The following is a 12,560-nucleotide window of genomic DNA, read 5'->3' as shown; positions in this document are numbered from 1 at the left end:
AGGGTTGGAGTGAAAACCTACAGGATGCTAGCGCTCCCGGAACGGTGTTGGAGAGCCCTGAATTAGAGGCTCTGTCATTCTGTCATTCTGATCTAAGAATATTACTCCTGCTTATTATGAAGAAAAAATACATCTGTTTAACTTTGTAAACTAAAGGTGTGTTTAGAATTATTTTTGTTGTATTAATGCTATTTAATCTCTCCTCAGACTAATATTATTCTGTTTGTCCTGTGGGTACCTTTGCCACTGTTCCACCCCTTACACCACAAATACACCATGACAGCGCAATACACAAAGGGTGGAACAGTGGCAAAGGTACCCACAGGACAAACAGAATAATATTAGTCTGAGGAGAGATTAAATAGCATTAATACAACAAAAATAATTCTAAACACACCTTTAGTTTACAAAGTTAAACAGATGTATTTTTTCTTCATAATAAGCAGGAGTAATATTCTTAGATCAGAATGACCGCAGACTGTATCATGCCTTTTAGAGAAAGTAAGGCCAGAGCTATATACTCTATCTCTACAACATTAGATTCACTTACAATCTAACTGCAGATTTCTGTTTTATGTGAAATACATTTAGGCACTGAATGTCAGAGTCAGAAAACATTTTATCTTCATGCTGTGGTTTCAAGATGTCTTTGCAGTACTTATCCCTCCATATTCAGAAAATGCATAAACTGTACTGCAGCTGTTCATTAAAAACAAAATGAAACCGGAACTACTAGTAATAATATGCCATTTAGCATATTATCAACCAGCTAATTAGAGTTCAAGTAACAGACACATCTCAACATCAACTGTTCAGAGAAGACTGTGTGATTCAGGCCTTCATGGTCGAATTCCTGCAAAGAAACCACTACTAAAGGACACCAAAAAGAAGAAGAGACTTGCTTGGCCATGAAACACGAGCAATGGACATTAGACCGGTGGAAATCTGTCCTTTGGTCTGATGATTTTTGGTTCCAACCGCTGTGTCTTTGAGGCGCAGAGTAGGTACCATGAAGCACGGAGGAGGAGGTGTGATGGTGTGGGGGTGCTTTGTTGGTGACACTGTCTGTGATTTATTTAGAATTCAAGGCACACTTAACCTGCATGGCAACCAAAGCATTCTGCAATGATAAGCCATCCCATCTGGTTTGAGCTTAGTGGAACTATCATTTGTTTTTCAACAGGACAATAACCAGACACACCTCTAGGCTATGTAAGGGCTATTTGACCAAGAAGCATAGTGATGGAGTGCTGCATCAGATGACCTGGCCCCCACAATCACCCGACCTCAACCCAATTGAGATGGTTTGGGATGAGTTGGACCGCAGAGTGAAGTAAAAGCAGCCAACAAGTGCTCAGCATATGTGGGAACTCCTTCAAGACTGTTGGAAAAGCATTCCAGGTGAACCTGGTTGAGAGAATGCCAAGAGTGTGCAAAGCTGTCATCAAGGTGACTACTTTGAAGAATCTCAAATATAAAATATATGAGTATGTGTTTAACAATTCTTTGGTTACTACATGATTCCATATGTGTTATTTCATAGTTTTGATGTCGTCTCTATTATTCTACAATGTAGAAAATAGTAAAAAATAAACCATTGAATGAGTAGGTGTGTCCAAACTTTTGACTGGTACTGTATATACACTGCTCAAAAAAATAAAGGGAACACTTAAACAACACAATGTAACTCCAAGTCAATCACACTTCTATGAAATCAAACTGTCTACTTAGGAAGCAACACTGATTGACAATAAATTTCACATGCTGTTGTGCAAATGGAATAGACAAAAGGTGGAAATTATAGGCAATTAGCAAGACACCCCCAAAAAAGGAGTGATTCTGCAGGTGGTGACCACAGACCACTTTTCTAGTTCCTATTGCTTCCTGGCTGATGTTTTGGTCACTTTTGAATGCTGGCGGTGCTCTCACTCCAGTGGTAGCATGAGACGGAGTCTACAACCCACACAAGTGCGCAGGTAGTGCAGTTCATCCAGGATGGCACATCAATGCGAGCTGTGGCAAAAAGGTTTGCTGTGTCTTGTCAGGTAGTGTCCAGAGCATGGAGGCGCTACCCAGGAGACAGGCCAGTACATCGGAGACGTGGAGCGAGGCCGTAGGAGGGCAACAACCCAGCAGCAGGACCGCTACCTCCGCCTTTGTGCAAGGAGGTGCACTGCCAGAGCCCTGCAAAATGACCTCCAGCAGGCCACAAATGTGCATGTGTCGCATATGGTCTCACAAGGGGTCTGAGGATCTCATCTCGGTACCTAATGGCAAGTCAGGCTCTACCTCTGGCGAGCACAGTAGGGCTGTGCGGCCCCACAAAGAAAATGCCACCCCACACCCATGGCATCTGACCCATCGCCAAACCGGGCATGCTGGAGGATGTTGCAGGCAGCAGAACGTTCTCCCCCGGGTCTCCAGACTCTGTCACGTCTGTCACATGTGCTCATGTGCTCAGTGTGAACCTGCTTTCATCTCGTGAAGAGCACAGGGCGCCAGTGGCGAATTTTCCAATCTTGGTGTTCTCTGGCAAATGCCAAACGTCCTGCACGGTGTTGGGCTGTAAAGCACAACCCCCACCTGTGGACGTCGGGCCCTCATACCACCTCATGGAGTCTGTTTCTGACCGTTTGAGCAGACACATGCACATTTTGTGCCTGCTGGAGATCATTTTGCAGGGCTCTGGCAGTGCACCTCCTTGCACAAAGGCGGAGGTACGCGGTCCTGCTGCTGGGTTGTTGCCCTCCTACGGCCTCCTCCACGGTCTCCTGATGTACTGGCCTGTCTCCTTGGTAGCGCCTCCATGCTCTGGACACTACGCTGACACACAGCAAACCTTTTTGCCACAGCTCGCATTGATGTACCATCCTGGATGAACTGCACTACCTGAGCCACTTGTGTGGGTTGTAGACTCCGTCTCATGCTACCACTAGAGTGAGAGCACCGCCAGCATTCAAAAGTGACCAAAACATCAGCCAGGAAGCATAGGAACTGAGAAGTGGTCTGTGGTCACCACCTGCAGAATCACTCCTTTTTTGGGGTGTCTTGCTAATTGCCTATAATTTCCACCTTTTGTCTATTCCATTTGCACAACAGCATGTGAAATTTATTGTCAATCAGTTGCTCCTAAGTGGACAGTTTGATTTCACAGAAGTGTGATTGACTTGGAGTTACATTGTGTTGTTTAAGTGTTCCCTTTATTTTTTTGAGCAGTGTATTTACCCCAAAAATATATGGGGGATTGGAAATGATGCAGACAAGTACATTGATGGTAGCTATAATCTAGCCGCAATATTAAAACTGATCTACCCCTCCCCCCAAAAGCTTCAAAATCATAAAAGATCCTTCAAATAATCAATGAATGAGTATTGCCTCGGATTAAATTGTTATCTCAACAACATCCTATGAATTAGTTACTCACCAAAGGCTTTCTTGGGCCCCACCAAACGTAGTGTGAAGGGTGTTCCCCTTGGTTGCTCCTTTAGCATCTTAGCTACTTCATAGTGCCGACACCCGACAATGCTCTGGTCATTGATGGCCTCAATGTGATCGCCCACGCATACAGTCTTGAGCTGGTCAATGGTGCTATCTTCCTTTATCCTCTGCAGAAGAAACAGACAGGGTTTGGGTAGGATGTAGTCCATCTACCTCATCCTATTAATTGTTGACATCTTGCTAAGTATCTAGGCTACACTACTACATTTTCGTCCTTATAACCTGAGTGGTTCGAACCCTGAATGCTGATTGGCTGAAAGCCGTGGTATATCAGACCGTATACCACGGGTTTGACAAAATATTTATTTTTACTCTCCTAATTACGCAATAAGGCACCTCGGGGGGTTTGTGGTATATGGCCAATATACCACGGCTAAGGACTGTATACAGGCACTCTGCGTTGCGTCGTGCGKAAGAACAACCCATAGCTGTGGTATATTGGCCATATACCACACCCGCTCGGGCTTTATTGCTTAGGCATAAGTCGGGAAAATGTTACAACGAAGCTTCAGTCAGGTGGGAAGCAAAACTATTTGACTGTTTTTTGTTGTTATTTTGTGGTTAAAATGCATTGTTTTGCTCCAAAAACACACTGTGTGGGACAGATAGGCCTTTATCATGTAGGCTAAAATACAGTTCACCTCAAAGTCAGCCTTGAGTCTGCTTTGTGACAAATGTTACCATAGTTTGGAGGAAGGGAAAGGTAACAGAGTGTCATGGAAGCGCAGCCACATCGTATTGTATTTCCCTCTACTAAAATATGGCACAATCATTAAATGTTTTAATCCGGTTTCACAGTATGTTTCAGGGCGCGTTTCTCTGCCCAGGCATTGCTGACTCATGTCAGAACTACCTGGATAGGTATTTTAAATATCAGCTAACCACATCATGTTATAGCAATCTGGTGCCAGACTGCACAGACGATGACATGGCACGCAACCATTGGTTGATACATGCAAAGTCTGAGCAGGGGAACATGACCTCTCTCTTCACTTAAAACCTGTCCTTTTACTCTGACCTTTAACCTCTGGCTTTTACGTCTATGGAACGTTCTGACTCGGATAAGGTTTACTTACTTTACGTCTGGCTATTACCTTAATGAAAGCGTACCCTGCTCCGTTGTCAGTGATGGTCAGCCCGAGGGCGTCCTCCGTCTTGGTGACCTCCACCTCTTTGGTCTCGCCCCTGACGTGGGCGAAGATGAAGTCCTCCAGGCCGATCTGACCACCTAACAGCTTCTGCATATCCACCTTGTGGGAGTTCAGAGTGCAGAAAAGGATCTAGCCCACAGAGAAGAGAGAGAGGAGCAATGGTCAGCAGGAAATACATGAGGGTAGTTTGGAACATGAATGATTGTCATCCCATTCAAAAGAAGAACCATTAAAATTTTAATCTGTCTTCCTCCTTTAATCTGTCTTCCTCCTTAAATCACAGCAATATGGAACAACCTGAAGTGGTGTGAAAGAATGGATATGGCTTTTATCTTAATTCAGTAAATATGCCTACATTCCTCTAAATGGAGAGTACTGTAACTCCGCAAAATGTAATGACATCTAAAGATCTGTATGGAATTTAAGAAGGCTCGTCAACATCAAAGGAGATGACAGGGTCGTGTTCAGTCGGGAGAAAAGGTTTTTTAACAGAGTGAAACGTTATTAACTGAACTTGCCCAATAAGAACACAGATTTTCGTTTTCTGGTCAAACAATCAATCAATCAATCAATCACATGTATTTATAAACCCCTTTTTACATCAGCAGTTGTCACTAAGTCGTTTTTTACAGTGACCTGGCATAGACCCCAAATAGCAAGCAAAAGCAGAAGCAGAGGAACTTTGGCACAAAAACTTTCTAGAAGGAAGAAACCTGCTCTGATGGGTGGCCCATTCACCCCCTTCTGGTAATATTGAAACTTTTCCGTAACACTGTGCCCTACACTACACTCAACCTTTAACATGACTCACAAACCTCTCCTGACTCCCATGTCATACTACTCAATCCCAACAGCAGAGGGCAGTGTTGCAACATAGATTCACCAAGGCCCCTGCCCTTCACGTGGCCATTTTGTGATCTTATCTGGACAGGACAATCCTGATCCTGGAGAGCCACAGTGTATGCAGGCTTTTCTCCAGCCCAGCACTAACCCATTGGATTCACCTAGTGGTCAACTAATCATAGTTTTCAATCTTGTTAGTTTAATGGTAGTTTTGGGGACAGAAATATAAGCATGCAATCACTTCCTGGATCCTTCTGGATTTGCCACCCCTGCTTTTTTTACTCCTTCTCAGTTCTGCATTTGTTACCTATACCAGTGGAGGCTGCTGAGGGGAGGACGGATCATAATAATGGCTGGATTGGAGCGAATGGAATGGCATCAAACCATGTGATTGATGTATTTGATACCGTTCCACTGATTCCGCTCCAGCCATTACCACGAGCTTGTCCTCCCCAATTATGACCCCGCCAACCTCCTGTGGTATAAATTCTTGTCTCAGCCTTGCTGGGTGTCGTTGACACTAGTTCAAGGACAGGCATAAATAATCCTGTGTGGAAAGTGAGACAACAGCTTTATTGCAGGTTGTGATGTGAGATGCTGCCAGCTTGCTGACTTTACTTGTTTTATGCCTATGAGCACATAGACTGTCCTGTCCAAACGCCTAGAATATGATTGGAATACGATCAGAAATATAATCAGAATATGAATAGAATATGATTAGAAATAAAATCAGTAAATTATCTGAATATGATCATAATATGATTAGAATAGAATCAGAATATGATCGGAATGTGATTMGAATAGAATCAAAATATGATTAGAATATGATCAGAATATGATTAGAATACAATCAGAATATGATCAGAATATGATCGGAATATGATTAGAATAGAATCAGAATATGATTAGAATATGATCAGAATATGATTAAAATAGAATCAGAATATGATTAGAATATGATCAGAATATGATTAAAATAGAATCAGAATATGATTAGAATATGATCAGAATATGATCGGAATATGATCGGAATATGATCAGAATATGATCCGAATATGATTAGAATATGATCGGAATATGATCGGAATATGATCAGAATATAATCGGAATATGATCAGAATATAATCAGAATATGATTGTGCTCTTCTACTGTTCACTTCTTTTATTTGTCCTTTTTACTGGAATGTGTTTCGCATTCAAGAGCACTGAGCAAAATACAAGGGCACAAATGAAGACATTTCTGAACATTTCAGTGTACTCCCACTAATAAACCTTCGGTATTACAGTAAAAAAAAGCAACCTTCTGTATTACAGTATTATAGTATCAAGTGTGTTCTTGAAACTATATTATATAATTATCCTGACCTACCTTCGATCATCCATATCTTTCTGCCATCTGTCATGGCATTGAGACAGCAACAGGTTGCTTTATGGATGGCCGTGACCCACTAAAAGGTTGTTCATTAGGCCAGATCAGTAGATTTCGCTCAAGGACATTTTGTATGTTCTTCCAGCTGCTTTTACGACATTACTAGAAGGTCATTCTCACATTGGAGATGTTCGACGTTAAAAGCATTCATTAGTTACCATAAAGACAACTCAGTAACTACTAATTTTGAGAAACTTTGCACCTGTCACTCAGAATTCGGCTCTGGAATGTTCTGCAAATGTTTAATCAATTATTTTAAAACTGACTATTTGTATTTCAYCTGTGACAGTTAATCAAAAGTCAAAATGATCAAAGTCCTTCAAACTATGAACATAATCCTGAGCAAATTATTGTGTAGTACATCATGGAAACAGGTCTAATTTGAGACAAAAATAGTCAATCAACCTTAACCAAACAAGGAGACTATTTATACATTGCATAATAATTCAAACTGTCAGCATGACCTAAAAGAAAAACATCCAAATGATCATATGTAATGGCCTAACCAGTCAGCAGAAATGAACAAAGAACACCCTAGCCTACCGTACCTCCGAGGGAGAGATATGAAAMACCTCAGCGATCTTGGCATACAACTCCTTGACATTGGTGAAGCCATGGATGCGGCCTGTAGGGCTGCCATGGGCCAACTGGGTGTGRAAGACGAGCCTGGGCCTTGGGTACTCAGGCGGCCCAGGCGGAGGTGGGTCTGAGGGGGGCAGCGGCGGAGCTGAGGGCTCCACACCCCCATGTGTCTGGCTCTTCTCCTCTTCCTCTGAAGCCGGCCCTCCGGCCTTGTTGCTGTCCTGCGCTAGCGGGCTCATCTCTTCTCCGTTCTGCATCGGCCTCAGCTCTGGGTTGGTGGTCCTCCGTGAGTCCTGGTGTATGCTGCCCTAGCTGGCCAGAGAGAGAGTTGGGACCCTAGGTGCTGCTGAATTAGTGATGAGAGTAGCCAGGTAACGGCAGCCAAAGGAGGCCTGCTCRGCCAGGTGGAAACCCAACACCCAGATGCGGGGCATCGTATGTGTGACACCGGAGACCGAGAGCAGATAGGGAGAACAACAAACATATCACACCAGTTAAGCTGCCTTTATAAAGACCTCATATAACACYATTAGCGTCTGTCTGGGCACTAGGTAAAGGGACTCACACATGACCCCAAAAGAATGGTACGTTTGTGGTAGGGGCTAAAAACTCTGACCATATCCATGATATCATGTGTCACCTGGAGTCGGTAGACAGACAATGTCCCGATGTTAGTGGTAAGGAGACACTCTGTACTGAGAGTAAAGTCCCTCCAGTCCTCATTAATGAAGAATTAGTAAAGTCAGGGTGGATCCTCCTCAACTTGTCGGCCTTTTTAACCCTACAGCCAGCCCACGGATACACAARAAGAGTACTTAGCCTGATAAATGGTTGTTTAATTCGACCCCATGCTGAAATGTGTGCCAACAACTATTTAGAAGGTAACAAATATATTGTGATGTAACGTAAGACCWAGCATTGATATGTATGTCTGCAGTTTTATCATTTTATTCACAAAACCGTGGAMCAATCCTGCAAAATTATGTAGACTACCTAAAGCACAGGACATTCCCTAGGTTTAGGAAACTAGAAGTAAAACATTACCGGATAGTTGTGAAGTACAGAGAGAGAAGCAGATATCAAGAGGTGTACAGGAAGTGGCCAAGTGGAGCTCGAACCCCCCCTCGCCAGGGGTCATGTGATTGGCGAATGTTACCACTACAGCACACTGGAAATACACTGAGTTTACAAAACATTAAGAACACCTGCTCTTTCCATGACTTAGACTGTCTAGGTGAATTCCAGGTGAAAGCTATGATCCCTTATTGATGTCACTTGTTAAATCCACTTAAAATAGTGCAGATGAAGAGGAGGAGACAGGTTAAAGAAGGATTTTTAAGCCTTGAGACAATTGAGACATGGATTGTGTATGCGTACCACTCAGAGGGTGAATGGACAAGACAAAATATTTAATTGCCTTTGAACGGGTATGGTAGTAGTATGGTAGTAGGTGCCAGGCGCACCGGTTTGTGTCAAGAACTGCAACGCTGCTGTTTTTTTCACACAACAGTTTCCTGTGTGTATCAAGAATGGTCCACCACCCAAAGGACATCCAGCYAACTTGATACAACTGTGAGAAGCATTCGAGTCAACATGGGCCAGCATCCCTGTGGAATGCTTTCAACATCTTGTAGAGTCCATGCCTCAACAAATTGAGACTGTTCTGAAGGAAAAGGTGGGGGGGTGCATCTCAATATTAGGAAAGTGTTCCTAATGTTTGGTATACTCAAGAGTATATATATATTTTTTAGCATTAGTGGTGTATCCAATTAATTAATTAGCCTTCTTTTAAATGTGAATAAACATTTATATAAGTAGGTTTAGGAGCATGAATATGCGCCGGCWAGTCCCGTGATCCCTGACATGTCTGGGCTTTTCCCAAGACACAAAGGTCTTTTATCTCCCTCTTGAATATGGAAATACCAGCAAATTACTCTAGCTCTTGTTGATGATACTGTACTTGTACCATACCTGCATGCTCTTGAATTGTGAGACGCACACTGATGATGAAAGCATTGATATGGAAAGCAATTGTGTGTAAAGAAGAATGCACTATTTAACCATGATATACAGTATATACTATACTTCTGTGTTTTGTTTGTCTTCTAACAATGTCCTATTTATGTCATCCAGTTGTTCTTTTACATTACAATATGTTAAATTTAGACTGGGATGTACGTAACTTGAAACATATTCCTGCTTCGATCATCTTGGTGAGCGACTACTTGCAGTCTCGTTTTCCTCAGGCTGCGTGTGTACATTGTTGTAGTCATGCTGAACCTGCGATTCTGCAGCTGCTGTGGCTTCGCTGTGTCTTTAAAAGTCAAGGTGTCTCTTATCACAAGGTTAATGCTATTACTCACAAGAGAATGATAATGAGGAATGTTCTGACAAAACATCTGATATAATGTTCTCTAACCAAAGGACATCTTTCACTTTTCCTTGAAAAAAAAAAAAYGGACAKACCAAATTTTTGGAACATCTGTGAAATTTATACACATGGGATATCTTCTTACGTTTGCATCAAATGYCACAAATGAAAAAGTAATTTCCTGTGTTCTTCCTTCCAATAAGCTTGTGGTCTTCTCTTAAGTCTCCATGATATTTCCTCCTTCTTTTGAAGTAGTGAATCATATTTGAACAGGCCAATGTTTRCCATAGGCTATGTCAATAAAACCATATGAGCATATATCATTTTTATGAGTCATATGGTCAATATTGATAGATGAACAGAATAAATAAAGACAGGGCTGAAAGGATTTATTGATATCAATCATTTATAGGCACTGACATTTTTTWGTAGATAGTTCCTAATGTTTAGCGCCTTTAAATGTTTACAATTAAATGGAAATATTTTATTCAAGCTATTAATCTATTATAATTATATCTGGTTGTGAACTTCAGTTCCTCTGTGGACAATCCAATGCCTGGGATGAACTATGGTCTGTCGACTGTTACTAGAATATGACTGGTGCTGTAGGGAAAGATAGTTAAATAAAGGTTAAATTAAATAAATAAATATAAAATRCTCTCTCAGTGTAAGCCACAAAACACTGAACAAGAATATAAATCTAATTTTAAAAAGTACARTCCATCCTCATGCTTCATTAAAACCGACTCCACTGAGCAATTAGAAAAAAATGACCACCACACCCATATTATTATGAAAGTTGATCTGCATTTCCTTTTCAAAATATCATCAATGTATCGCCATCAACCTCTCCCAGCTCTATACAGGTTTCAGTCGAAACAGTTCGGAGGAGTTTGTACATATATTCTGACCATTTTTGTGACGTTGTTTGTTTGTTTTGGACTTCGTTTTTTTGGGGTGGGGGGGGGCTGTTCGAGCACACAACATTTTTTCTAGAAGTAAGCAGAAATTCTAAGCCATCAACCTCTCCCAGCTCTTTTTTTATTTAACTAGGCAAGTCAGTTAAAGACAAATTATTATTTACAATGACGGCCTACCGGGGAACACTGCCTTGTTCAGGGGCAGAACGACAGATTTGTACCTTGTCAGCTCGGGGATTCAATCCAGCAACCTTTACTGGCCCGACGCTCTAACCACTAGGCTACCWGCCGCTCTTTAATRAACCTTGTTTCCTAATCCTCTACTTTAAGCACCTCTTTATCTTCCTGGTCAGGCGGATTTTGGGATGTATCCCTTACAAAAACACATTTCAGTTTTGAAACTGCAGTATTTTGGATGCAGTAAATGCAGGATAACTGCAGTATTTTGGATGCAGTAAATGCAGGATAACTGCAGTTACACTGCAACATCTCTGCAATAATTGTTTTTATTAGTTTGGACCCAGTACTTGCTGCATACTGATATACTGCACTCTGCAATCTTTTTTCAACAAAAAAAGGGCTTTGTGTTTGCTGTGGCATTACAGTGCCTCCTCGGTTTCCTTATCTGAAGAGGCGGTTCCAATATATACTGTCGTCATATGAGCTGTTCTGTCATGAGAGCCTTTAAAAAAAAAAGAAGCCTATTCTACTTCCCCCAAAAACTACCACTGCCGATGAGTCATCTTTTTTTTTGTGAAACAACATATTAATGACTCAACATTCCTTCGAAATTAGGGTGAAATGGCAAGTAATGTGCATTTTCAGGGAACACTATAACCAAATGCCATGGATAAAAAAAAAGCGGTGTTATCATGACCATTTGGTGCTGCAGTTTTTGTTTCACAGGAAATGGGGGGGGGCGACAGACAGACAGTGGTCACTGGCTATAGTCCTGTGGTGTAAAACAAAAGGCACCAACATACTTCTTGAATGCCACTGCAGTCTTGTGAATCACTCATCTTTGGTTTAACAAATTTTAGTTGATTTAAATGCATTCGCTATTCAGRCTTGATGCAGCTGACTGCTTTTAGCCTACCTCTTTTTTGGGGCATAACGTAATTCCCTTTGGAGCCACTGTTTTAGAGGATGTCATGTTGAAACACAACAATRCCATAAGCAGATGCTTTTAAAAAGCTAGGATTTAACGTCCACCGACATCCACTAGTTAAATAAAATAATAAAAACGTCCACCAATGTACAAACACAAGCCACTCTACATAGGATGTGCATAATATACCATAGGGCAGGCATGTCCTTGAATGTTTAAGGAATTTACACATAAAAAAAACTACCTGCTGCGGTGGTGATTGAACCAGGTTCATAACTCGATATAATATTCGTCATACAACAGGCTAATTAATACCTGTAACACACTTCTTTCTCTTCGCTAGAGATTATACATTTAAAATATGAACTCACTGAAACGACCATAGAATAGATCATTGAAGTAGACTGGCCTACTAGGCCTTAAAAAAGAAAGATCCAAATGCTTTCAAATTGTCGGTACAACCTCTTGGTCACACTTTCTCGTTTTGATAGCACAATGACGCGGGTTTTGTGTCCAATAAAAGGSAATGGGCGGAGACGAAGAGACAAGTACTGCGAACTGATTGGAAGATTTGTTTGTCATGACATTTTTTATAACTTGCCTCCTCTCCCATTGGTCAGTTGGCTTGGTCCGATTTAAGCTAATTTAATGTATCGTC

General features: G+C 41.6%; 1 protein-coding gene across 1 annotated transcript in view; it reads right to left on the bottom strand.

The window, feature by feature from the left end:
- The window catches only part of gipc3 (GIPC PDZ domain containing family, member 3), a 27,281-nt gene extending 19,508 nt beyond the window's left edge, over positions 1-7,773 (bottom strand). Inside the window, 3 exon segments of the mRNA XM_024137704.1 lie at positions 3,425-3,605; positions 4,593-4,778; positions 7,470-7,773. Coding sequence (XP_023993472.1) covers positions 3,425-3,605; positions 4,593-4,778; positions 7,470-7,760 — 658 coding nt within the window. The 5' untranslated portion in view covers positions 7,761-7,773.
- Positions 7,774-12,560: the final 4,787 nt, after the last annotated feature.

This window comes from Salvelinus sp. IW2-2015, unplaced genomic scaffold (genome assembly GCF_002910315.2).
Source record: "Salvelinus sp. IW2-2015 unplaced genomic scaffold, ASM291031v2 Un_scaffold1273, whole genome shotgun sequence".
In the NCBI taxonomy this organism is placed as follows: domain Eukaryota; kingdom Metazoa; phylum Chordata; class Actinopteri; order Salmoniformes; family Salmonidae; genus Salvelinus; species Salvelinus sp. IW2-2015.
The sequence above is the reverse complement of the archived record's forward strand: the minus strand, read 5'-3'. Positions and strand labels throughout refer to the sequence as shown.